Genomic DNA, 12,490 nt, shown 5'->3' with positions numbered 1-12,490 from the left:
AATTGATTAATTAGTTATTTAATCTTTAACTGCCAGGTACGACTTCCTAGGTTGGAGGTATTACTTATGGAGAGGATGGATAATTTGAGAAAAATATGGCACCACCAGCTTGCTTCGGAGTCTTTCAGCAAATTGAAGAATTTGGACATATGGTGGTGTGATAACCTAAGAAATATTTTTCCTCCATTGGTAAGGTTGCTGTATTCATTTCGAATCTTTTTTCCCAGATAAAATTCAACAATTTTTTAACCATTTTTGTATTTACAAATCGTATTCAGCCACTAATTATTTATTTCAAGTATTGTACTTCAAATTAACCACCACTCTGAAATCTACGTTTTAAGTCCGGTTTTCAATTTAATTGTTTTTGCTCATATCTTAAAAGTACGATTTTAAAAAATTAAAGGATCGTCTCTCATCTTATAGGTTCACAAATTCATCTATATATTTCTCTTTTCCTTAATTCTTCACGTTTCGATTGGAAAAAGAAAAAAAGAAAAGAAAGTCTTCAAATTTAATTAATATCTCTAGTTTAGTTACGAATTGATTATGCCATTAATTAACCACAAATTCATGATTATTTACAACTGATCCTTGATTGTAAAGAAATTTCCTCGAGTCTGGAAGTACTTAATAAAGATCCACTTTACAGCAGTCCCTTGTTGACAGTATTGGGAAATCTTTTCCAAATTTTTTTTCCATTTTTAAATATACATTAAAAAAAAAAAGAACCAAGGAAAAGGGAAAAATGGTTCAGTAGTTTTTTTTAAAAAAAATGAAGAGTTGAAATTTGCAAATTTATGCTTAAAAACTGATATCAAGATGCAAAATAAGTCTAAAATATTTAGAAATTGCCTTAAATTCTTTCTACGTTCCTAATACTAAATAGTGTAAATGCATTTTTATTATCTTTTGTTTATTTGGCTTTTATTTATTTATTTATCTTGTTGCTTTTTTTGTTTAACAAAAAATTATCTAGTAGACATTTCATGGTTTGTTATGTTTATAAAACGTATAATTGTATGATTAAACGTACTTTGAACCTAGTTGAATGATATTCTTACATTTTTACTTTTTTAATATACACACACATGCACACACTTTTGCTTATTTTCAGGTTGGAATTCCCAATAGCCTAGTGAATCTGAAAGTATTGAATTGCCAAAAATTAGAAGAAATCGTAGGACATGTTGGAGAAGAAGTGAAGGAGAATCGTATTGCTTTCAGCGAATTAAAAGTTTTGATACTTGATGATTTACCAAGGCTTACCAGCTTTTGTTTGGAGAATTACACTCTTGAATTCCCATCATTGGAACGAGTTTCTATGATACGTTGTCTGAACATGAAGACTTTTTCTCAGGGAATCTTAATTCCACTATACAAAAGTGTTACGAAGAAATGGTATGTGTTAATCGATTCATCCAAATTGCTCATGCATCTCCCTTGCACTTGCACATGTAAACATATACACCTGCCTTGTATATATATTTTTAAAAGTTAAAACACAAAACATGTAAGTTTAATGTATATATATATCTAATGCCTTTCAAAAAAAAAAATTGTATATATCAAGTGCAATTGTTTTGGTTTGTGCAGATTGGATTTCGTGACATGGAGTTTTTGCAATTCTCACATTTTCCACGTTTGAAAGAAATATGGCATGGCCAAGCACTGCCTGTCAGCTTCTTCAACAATTTAAGACACCTGGTGGTGGATGACTGCACGAATATGTCGAGTGCTATTCCTGCCAATCTGCTACGGTGCTTGAACAATTTAATGTACCTAGAAGTGAGGAATTGTGAATCACTAGAAGAGGTGCTTCATTTGAAAGAGCTAAATGCTGACAAAGAACATATAGGTCCCCTGTTTCCTAAGCTTTTCGAGCTAAGGCTCACTGATCTTCCAAAACTCAAAAGATTCTGCAACTTCACTGGGAATATAATTGAACTGCCTGAGTTGGAGAATCTAACTATTGAGAATTGCCCTGATATGGAAACATTCATATCCAACTCTGTAGTGCACGTGACAACAGATAACAAGGAACCTCAAAAATTAACATCAGAAGAGAACTTCTTGCTGGCTCATCAAGTACAACCTCTCTTCGATGAAAAGGTGATTATTATTATTATTATTATTATTATTTTTCCCTTCACTTTCGTTCGCATAGATGAAATTTCATTAGAATCAAGTCAAATTTAATGACACATCTTTTTGCATGTCATCTTAATTTATATCTGATTTAACAATATAACCGCAGTTATTAACTATCTTTATAGTATGAATTATAAAAATGTCTGAAATTAATTGGATGCCTGATAACACGAGGTGATGAACTAACTATATTAATTATGTGTGTTACATCTCTGTTTTCCTAGCTGATTCATATTGGATTTAGCCTCAGATTTCATTTATGTGTTTCAAAGAGTAAGCGATTTGATACTTATATTTGGGATCCTATTGCAAAGCATACTAATTTGGAAATAAAATATAAAATGCCGTGATTAATCTTGTCCATAAAATATGCAGGGGAAGACTGCAGAGATTGGATACATATTTTCATTTACAACTTAATTTTGTTGATTTTTAGGTTACATTCCCTCAATTGATGGAGTTAAAGCTATCTGGATTACACAAAGTGCAGCATCTCTGGAAGGAAAATGACGAATCCAACAAAGCGTTTGCAAACTTGGGAAGTCTAGAAATATCGGAATGTAGTAAGTTGCAAAAATTAGTACCACCTTCGTGGCATTTGGAAAATCTGTGGGGACTACAAGTATCGAAGTGTCACGGGTTGATAAATGTGTTGACGCTCTCAGCATCTAAAAATCTAGTGAATCTTCGAGGAATGAAGATAGCTGATTGCAAAATGATAGAAGAAATCATACAATCGCAGGTCGGAGAAGAAGCGAAAGACTGCATTGTTTTCAGGGAATTGGAGTACTTGACACTTGATTGTTTGCCAAGCCTAACAAGCTTTAGTTTGGGTAATTACGCTCTTGAGTTCCCGTCCTTGGAACACGTAGTTGTGAGACAGTGCCCAACAATGAAGATCTTCTCTCAAGGAGGCGTAGACGCACCAAAGCTAAACAAAGTGAAACCCACCGAAGAAGAAGATGGTGATGAAGTAGATGATGATGATGATGATGAAGAAGGATGTTGGGAAGGCAACCTCAATGACACCATAAAAAAATTGTTCAATGAAATGGTGAGTATCAATGAAGTGTTGGCACTATCTAGCAAATTATTTCTATAGCTATTAACGTGGCATAATATGGTTGTACAATATTATTTGTGCACAAGAGGTTGCGGTCGTATCATTACTCTTGCTTTATTATTATTATGGTTGTAATGTATGCTTGCTTACACGAGTAATTACAAAATGTGCAGAATTCTAAAGAAAAGATTGAGCCAACCCTTCAGGTACAGTGAAGAAGCTATCTCGAACCAGGCCAATCTCTTGTACATGATTCAACTTGCTCGTTCTCCGGTACTTGAATAATCTAAATGCATTTACAAGACACTTTGGGTTTGTTTAATGCATTCTCTGTTTAAGGTAGGACTTGAATTGATGTTTCATGTTTCATGTTTCATGCAATTTTCAATTAGATACTGTTTAAACTTCTGCATTATTCATTCAATTGGTGTTTTAAGCATTTGATTTCTAACTAGTCCTGATAGAAGATCATTAGCCGAAGAAAACATCATAACATTTGTAGCATTATCAGAATAAGAATAGTTTTAATCTGTCAAACTGACTTTCTCAGACCAGAACCCTTTAAATTAAAAGAATTTCGTAAAGTCAAGACCATGTTATAGATCTTGTGGAAATAAGTGAACCCATAAATGTTTTCACAGCATCATAAGAAAATCATTTTTTTATTAGTATTTTTGTTAGTTGTTGAGTTTTAAAAGTAGTAGCTATTAAACAATGACAATTAGCGTGGTCGCAGTTGGGGATCGAGTAGTTCACTTGTTTGCGAGTAGAAACCAACTTTAATACTATTACACTCATTCCAAAAATAGTAACTACAGAATTATGAAATTTCCTATTAAGTATTCTTTATTTTTTAATGCAAAATTCCCATTCGAAAACACCAATGACTTTCTTTCAAAGTAAATGAGAAATTACAATGAAAACGGGATCAAAATACATGTATGTATACCTAAAACAAATGAATTTTTTTTTCAATTAAAAAAAAAAAACAGTTGAGGTGAAATGAAACCAGAGTCATGATGTCTGGTTCCAACTTTGGGACAATAGCAGACTTGAGTTCTATATAAGAAACACGTACAGCTCCAATCAGCCGCTCCGGCAATTCATCTGTAGTATTTGCCTGCATACACGAAGCATTATACCATTCTGAGAACATTCAAGTATGCAAATTTGCAAATTGCAGTACAATATCTCAAAATCATGTCTTTTCCCTTGTGTCATTTAGAAGTGGGGGGAAAAAACAATCATACATGCCTGCACAAGGAAAGCCATGTCAACCACCAATGCGGTAATTACACCAATTACAAGGCCCAAAACTCCATTAGCAACACTAGAAGAACATGTCAACATCAATCTACAGAAAGATGAACAATGTTAAACCATGTTAATGGTATTGAACAAGCTATTTGAAAGGGAACACATCCCATGTACTATAGGAATTCGAAGAGCATTTACTTCTAAGTTAGGACCACGGATATAGTTACAATCAATTGCTTTTCCTAATAAACAAGGGGTGCTTCCATCACTCTGGCGCAAGATCCATGACCCCTGCATGATTCAGTGATTAAAATCAAGAACAAATGCAAAACAAATTCAAATCGGTAGAAAAAGGAAATGAAGTTTGAAGGTACAACCCATTAATACATTTACAACTAAATGCATGCCTTCTTTGTACAAATTGAAGTGTACTATGCAGCGAAGGGTACGTATTAGTTAACATAGTCCTAATACATGAAGACCAAGACGGATACCTTAGGAACGGCTGGGATAAGTTTCAGTCTACTATTGCGAAATTCATCATCGCCGTCAACAAACCATTGCAAAAGGGATCCTGTAATTAATTCCCTTGTGACAAAATAAAATACCATACTATAATGTGTTGAACCAGGAACCTGCAGATACTTACGTTACAACCATACAACCTCCCAAAACGATAAGTTTGAAACTTAATACCTTCTGAAACGAAACAAGCTTACTTGAAGATTAAAGATCAGTGAGAAAAGCCCTTTTTCGGAAGCAATCTACATATTTTAGAATAGGGCTCAGAGTGTTATAGATTCAATGAACCACCAGAAGTTATTTACATTGTAGTATCTCACAGGCAGTATTTTCTTCTAATCCGTCAATGGAAAAGCAAAAATAAAAAAGGAAAGAATAGTTACTTGTGCAGCACAGCCTTGACGCCTAGCTACATGGTCCATTCTCTTTGTGTCTTTGAACTAATCAACCGCAACAAGATCCATTAAATGTTTTCCCACACGTATCTGCAGTTACAAATTGCACAAAGAGCAAGAAGAACCAACCAAACTACATCGTTACATGTCGAATTAGCATATGTCGGATATATAAATACCATAAGAAACAACCAAAATTGGCGGGAACCTTTGTTTTGTAATAACAAAAATGCTTGCTACGAACTCTGAAGTTATTTCCATCAGAAAGTTTCCAGCAGTCACAAGCATTATCACGGTCATTGTGTCGCAGATTGCTCGAAAAAAATGAGATAAATCAATTTGATCACCCTGCTTTTCCTGAAGGGCTGCAACTAATTGAAAAAAAAAAAAGATTAATTCCATAGAAATCCATTAAAGACATTAACAAAATATATAAAAATGAATATTTAAGTTATCATCCACCTGTTCTCTTGAAATCATTCTCTTAATCTCTTTTTTCATTTGCCTGAAATCCCAAAAAATATCTAACTAAGAACAAGAGTTAGAAAAGGTGTACAAACGCACACACACATATGGCATTGGAGTTCGTGAATTCTTATCTTTTAGCTCATTCCTCATTTTATTAAAATGGTAGATCCCTCATTAAAAGGTGACTCTACATACGAGTATGTGTGTGTTCCCTATAAAAGGACTGAAGAAAATACAGTAACACGTAAAAATATGACTTAAAATGGCCACCCAACAGAAACATATTAACCCATAACAGCGCAAAATAAAATGTGAAAGCAAGAAACTTACCAGCAATGCTATTTAACATCTGAAGAAGACAGTGTTGCTAAACATTGACACATAACCAACACCCCACCCTTTTAGATCAATCTGCATAAGATGCTGTACTTGTGTTCTGGGCTACCATTTTGAGGTTTTAGTGGGGAAATGTTGAATCCACCACCTGAGAAATCAGAATACAGGAAGCAAGTGGTGCAACTTGGCATGACTTAGTCACTTGTTAATTCTCTACATCAACCAAAGTAAAGGACAGAAAACTAACTCTCCACGTGAGCTCGTACATATCCTGGTTGTGGACCACAGTTCTCATGCTCCCTAGAATGAAATAACACAACTGCACGATAACAAAACACAGCTTATGGAAACTTCTAGTGCCAGAAAAGATAGATTTAATTTCAAGAAGTGGGGAAGCAAGAACCTTACCATAACTCGCAGCGTCATTTCAACGCCAATAACGCACTTAACAAAGGCCGCGGGGCCAAACAAACCTGCAACCAAATGAATTCATATATATAAATAAATTCCGCAGAGGAAAGTAGGAAGATTATTTAAATAAAAATGATAAATTTCAGGGAATTCCACTATCCCCTGAATAAAACAGATAACCCATGTGGTTTTAAAATTCATTAGACCCTTCCCCTGAACTTTTCAAATTTGCCACAGAACTCCCCTAAAATACATCTGAGACCTTTCTAGAGAATTTTTTTGGAATCAAGGAGAAGGTTTTAGACGAACTTCTAAACCAAACTAAGCCCTATATTTAAGTCATATTGAGGAAACATAAGAAAAAAAATTCCAGAAAAAGTATCAGCTAAGAATTAAAATTAAATTCGTCAAAATGATCTCAATCACTAGATTTTTTACTGTCACAGTATGTTTAAAAACTTGCAGAAGGCCCAAAGAGAACTTAGGACTGAACCGAGGGAAAAACAAGACGGTGTATTTATTTTATTTCTGAATTCCAACAATTACATTGGGATGCAGAAATTTTAGGTAATTTCTTCACATATTATATCAGAAGAGAGGAAAGGGGAAAGAAGAAAACAATAAATGTTCTATTCTGACCAAAGCATAAATGAGATGATTGAATCAAGAGACTACTACATTGGAAACCAGTCCAGCTGAAGCCTATGATAGAGAATAGCCGTATGACCATCTACCTCTTCAACTAAGCTGCGATACAGAAGACTACAATCCCACCTGCACAAAACATGAAAAACGGTGTACGTGCGGCATGAACTTTGAGAAAGGTACATAAAAAATATCTGATGGCCAAGAAATACAACAATTGTACAACCAAAAGAGGTAGAAATCCATGTCTAGTACACTGCCCTCTTCAAGACCTCTAAATACTGAGTCAAATTGATAGGAATTTCATGGAAATAACTATTCGACAAATGATCAGCCTTGCTGGCCTTTATAAGCCAACGCACAGAGATTATGGAACAATGCAATGGTGCAAACCAAGAATTATTAGGGTACAGACAGTAAAATTAAATAGAATAATTTGAACACATTACTAGCAAACCTTGCCAAGAGAGTTGTTAAAATCTAATTTGCAAACCAGCTAGATTTGCTAGGAAACAGGTAATTTCAGGCAGCAGGCCTTCTCCTGTTTTAGAACACTCTTTTATGTAATAGTGACTTCAAAAGTGTAACATGTTTTGAAAAAAAAAAAAAGGAAAGAACGTTCTTTGACACTTCATGAAATGGCTAAAATACAAGCTTTAATTCTAGTACAACAAATTAATATAACTAACTTCAACCGTCAATTGATCTATAGTTCAGCAACAAAAAATACAGATAGCTACATCTATTTTGTCTTCATCAAATACCATTAGCTAAGTGGAGAAAAGTTATAAAAATGAGTCCTAGTCTTTCTTTATTAATGAAGCAAGCCATCAAACTTCAAAAGCTATTTTCATTTCCACATTCTTCATATACCTAAGCAACAAAAGTTTGTAATAATCTTTAGAAAGCACCATGCAGATTAATTAAATATATTCAAAAAGGCACATACAGAATCGGGACTGGAGACAATGTGAATTTCACAGCATACAAGAGGAAATATAATACTCAGCTTACAGAGACAGCCAATATAGTCTTGATTATGTTAAAATAACTAAAAACAAAAAATAGAAAAGAAGCATACTTGTATCGTGTCCCATCCATGCTCATTACAAGTTCAAATATTTCTTCACAGCTGGCCTTCATAACACCAACAGCCTTCATTGCTCTACTACAGCTTCTCAGCTGCATTAAGTAAACTTTAGATGATGGTTCTGACCTAAACGATTTTAATGCTTGGCAAAATCACATCCTGAGCATAGAGTAAAGTAAGTGGCATACAAGGTAATCAACTTCAAGAAGCTCTTCAGAAATGCATAATCCTGTTGGGGAGAAAAGAAAAAAGAAAGAATACAAATAAAAAGAAGTCACAAACAATTCATTTCCTGCACTACACATCATCAGCAGTTTTTCAGGAACACAAAAATGTTATAATAACTTTTCTTGATTGCCACCCACATGCTAAACTGATCAAATACAAAACAGGATACAGAAAATCTCTAACCTTTTTGGCATTGAAGAAGATGCTTGATTGTTGGCATTCTGGTTTGAAAAATATGAGTCCAATTCCTGTGTCCAGTCATGTACCAAATCAGGACGACCTGCCGGTCATACAAAGATGACAAAAATACACTATAAATTGCGTCAAACCAATTCAAGTCAATTGGAGAAGTAAATCAAGGACCATTTGCAATAGGTGTTCTCCACATCAAATTTGGGTGTCCATCGTCTTCATCCTCTTGTGCACTGAACCTGAGAGTCCAAGAGAAATACATATAAAAATTAGGCATGATTGAAATTGATAGTAGTACAAAATGGATATAAACATCACGATGAACAAATTAAATTGTTCCCTGTCAGACAAATCCAACCTGCAAGCTTAAGCTCTTAAGCTAGACCAAATCACACTGCAAATAACAATACATAAGGCCAAAAAAAGATAATATTTATCATTCATATGCTTTGCCCTATAGAAATGATTTGGGCCATAGGTCAATTATGTTAAAAGCAGCAATACTAAACCCAAAAGCCAACTGGTACGCGAAGATTAACTCTCAGGTCTGAAATCTGAAACACTTTACGTAGACACCAATAAAAGGATTTCACACAACATTGACAACACAGCATATTAATTTCCAAAAGCACAGCTATTTCCTCGTGGAAACAATAAATAAATAAGATACCATAAAACAAAATAAACTTCTTCTGCATCTCCAAGAACTGGAAAACCACAACACAATCAAAGAAAAGGATATACCATGGCAAAATTTAAATCACTTTATGTTCTACATAAGAAAATTTTTTGAGCTTCCCGATCCACGAATAATAATAAATCTCCTTAAAATAATCTTTTCTAAATAATTTTTTTTTTCTTGACACATGACAAGCACCTTCATATAGAGAAGAAAGGAGAATCTCAAATTCCACCCGCTATCAGAACACCACATCAAAGCTTCATATCAGTGAACATGAAAGAAGAATAAAAGAAGTAGCTCAAATCCTGTAAAAAAGAACCTTGGACTTCGACTCTTGTCAAACAGTTGACTCCGACTGAATATAGGAAGAGTAATCGGGCAAGCATAGATCGGCCAAGCTTAAGCAAGCGCACAGATCGGCCAAATTTGAGCAAGCCGAGAGAGAGAGATGATCGTGGTCAATTTACCGCCGCAGTTGATCGTTGCCGACTCGTGCCGCCGTTGATGGCCGTGGAACAAGAAGAGAGGTGAGGCGAGGGAGTGGCAAGGCGCGTGTGAGGCGAGGGAGTGGGAGTGGTGGGATTTTTTTTTCGTTTATATATTTTTAACTTAAACCAAATGACCGGTTTTACAGGTTTCTGGCTGTTTCAATTTTTTTTATTTGCTTAATAATAAAACAAATCTCAGCCATTAGATCCACTCCATTTAGGCAGTGTTTACTTTCAGCCATTGTACCCAAGCTTAATGGGTTGATTAGCGTACTTTCTACTGCTGACAAAGAATTATCTGATTTACAAGCTAAGTTGTATGGTGAAATATGTAAGATTGAAGGCTTAGGCGAGCAAGAAATATTAGATGCGATTGATATTTTGGCAACCAAACATGATATGCTACGTGTATTCTTCAACTTGCCCAATGAGCTGAAAAAAGGGTATATCCTTCGAAAGATTGGTCGTGGTTTGTGAGATGCAGTCCTTGTATTAGTTTGGAAATTTGGATTGTGTTTTGTCAAATGAACACACTATTTTGGAACTTTAGAGATGTGTTCTTATATAATATTATTTTGAAACCTTGGACTTGAGGTGCTATGTAATATATTTTGGGGTTCGAAACTACATCGAACTAATGAACAATATTTAATTTTGTTTTCATGGCTATATTGATTTACTTTATGATGTAGTCTAATGATATTTTTGGACCATAGCGGTGGGGACTTCATTCTACCAAGTATTACCTATTGGCAAAATGGCTTATAGCTCCAGGCATCAAAACTGATGGCTGCCCTATGCCTTGATTTGTTCATATTTAGAACAAGTTGTGTATTCATGTGGTCTAATTGTACAAATTTGATCCTTGGGAGTTACCAGGTACCTCAGATTTTAATCGTGTAATGTTTGTATTTGTCTAATTGCCATGAAAAACATGAATTAGCTTTAGTGATCAAAGACTCTTGAAAGTTAATGTGAACAAGGAATTGTTTTTAGCTTTGTAAAGCACTTTTTCGTTTGTTTTATTTATTTGATTCCTGTTAGAATCTTTCTTCACATGGGGCCTTAACTTTTTGTACTAAAAGCCAATTTTATGGGATTTAAGTTTTCATGTACAATAATGAGAAAAAAAGCAGTGAGTAGCTGTTTTATATTCGGTCATTCTGTTTACCTTAATCTTATTGATTTGAGAATTCAACAAAATGAATTTCCAACTGTAAATTTGCAGAGAAATCATTCCTTCCAAAACGAGATATGGAATGGTTCTTCTTCTGTCCTAGGGATCGAAATTACCCGAATGGCTCGAGAACAAATAGAGCCACCAAAGCTGGCTACTGGAAAGCCACTGGAAAAGATAGAAAGGTTGTTTGCCAAAATGGCTTGTAGCTCCAGGCATCAAAACTGATGGCTGCCCTATGCCTTGATATGTTCATATTTAGAACAAGTTGTGTATGCACATAAAATTTGAAAAAATAAATAAATAAAAAATAACAGGATGGAAAAATTAAAGTTGTGAAAAATAATTTTCTTGACGATGGCACAATGTAATAGTATAATCTAACATTTTAAATTGTCTTTTGTTTATACAGATAAATATTACCAATAATTTTTAGTTTTAAAATTAAAATAAAATTCATAAAAATTTTTATTTTACGTCATTAAAAATAATTAGTATTTTATATAATTAAAATTAATGATAAAATAAATAGGTTATTGTACAAATATTTTTTTATTCATTTTTTTAAAAAACTACAAATTCTTTACATAAGGATAAAATTGTAATTTAAAACAATTTACTCTCAATCCAAGACAAAGTAAACAAATAATTGGGATTCTGATTGACAATCCATACTTTCATTTAGTCTAAGTAAACACTCTACTCCCACTCCCACTCCACACTCCTAATCCCAGGATTCCCACTCCAATCCAAAAAGTAAACGCAGCATTAATCCAATGGTCAGTTTTTGTGCATGTATCAGATGCACGTATGTATTATAGCCGCCCCCTTTTCTTTTTTCGTTGCAAAACCTCGTTCGAAAGCAACAATGACTTTCACTCAAAGTAAATGAGAAATTACAATGAGGTGAAATAACATGTGGAGTACCGATACACCAGCATATGTAATGTTTAATTTTAATGTATAAAACAATGGTGCATTTAGAAGGTACTACTGTAGAAACAAAATTTGTGCTTGCAATTTATTTTTTAATTCCCCTTTTTAATAATAATCAAAAGAAAGCAGAGGAGAAACAGGGGATTTTCCAGTTTTTTGTTCGGTGATTTTAACTTTTATCATGAGATTGTCAATTTTTAGTTGAAACTTATCTAAATCGTCCTCTCTATATAAGCGAATACAATGATTTTGTGAAAGATATATGCAAAAACAATACTAACAAGAATATTTATTTATCTAAGATGTCGAGCTCTGATGCTCAGATATGGATAGTTTTGACTTCATAATATTCCAGCTACCGTTGCAGTTTCTATTATTGTGTGATAAATATGAATGATGTCTTAGTATAAAGACATGTCCCATTAATTGCATCTTATAGAAAAGGTATC

At 34.0% G+C, this 12,490-nt stretch overlaps 3 protein-coding genes and 1 pseudogene across 9 annotated transcripts in view; 2 read left to right on the top strand and 2 right to left on the bottom strand.

Annotated features, from left to right (window-relative positions):
- Positions 1 to 12,490, top strand: part of LOC112497572 (disease resistance protein At4g27190-like) — a 75,729-nt gene that overhangs the window by 4,122 nt on the left and 59,117 nt on the right. The window lies entirely within an intron of this gene.
- LOC102630623 (disease resistance protein At4g27190-like) overlaps positions 1 to 12,490 on the top strand; it is a 79,103-nt gene that overhangs the window by 48,124 nt on the left and 18,489 nt on the right. Inside the window, exon 9 of one of the 2 annotated variants that reach the window (XM_052441607.1) lies at positions 3,388 to 3,517. The exons of the other annotated variant lie outside the window; for it this stretch is intronic. The gene's annotated coding sequence lies outside the window, so the exon portion shown is untranslated. Of the gene's footprint in view, positions 1 to 3,387; positions 3,518 to 12,490 lie in introns of those variants that run through there. 2 annotated transcript variants of the gene reach the window in all.
- LOC102627538 (protein ENHANCED DISEASE RESISTANCE 2-like) overlaps positions 4,043 to 12,490 on the bottom strand; it is a 109,010-nt gene continuing 100,562 nt past the window's right edge. Inside the window, exons 12-14 of one of the 4 annotated variants that reach the window (XM_052441667.1) lie at positions 4,966 to 5,106; positions 4,670 to 4,762; positions 4,507 to 4,568 (exon numbers count right to left, since the gene is read on the bottom strand). In XM_052441667.1, the coding sequence (XP_052297627.1) occupies positions 4,545 to 4,568; positions 4,670 to 4,762; positions 4,966 to 5,106 (258 nt within the window). In that variant the 3' untranslated portion in view covers positions 4,507 to 4,544. Of the gene's footprint in view, positions 4,335 to 4,506; positions 4,763 to 4,965; positions 5,107 to 12,490 lie in introns of those variants that run through there. The other 3 variants (XM_052441664.1, XM_052441666.1, XM_052441646.1) reach the window with 3 other exon arrangements.
- On the bottom strand, positions 5,900 to 10,026 carry LOC127902488 (protein ENHANCED DISEASE RESISTANCE 2-like; annotated as a pseudogene).

Source organism: Citrus sinensis, chromosome 5 (genome assembly GCF_022201045.2).
Source record: "Citrus sinensis cultivar Valencia sweet orange chromosome 5, DVS_A1.0, whole genome shotgun sequence".
Classification (NCBI taxonomy): domain Eukaryota; kingdom Viridiplantae; phylum Streptophyta; class Magnoliopsida; order Sapindales; family Rutaceae; genus Citrus; species Citrus sinensis.
Note: the sequence above shows the minus strand (reverse complement) of the source record. Positions and strands in the feature narration are given on the sequence as shown.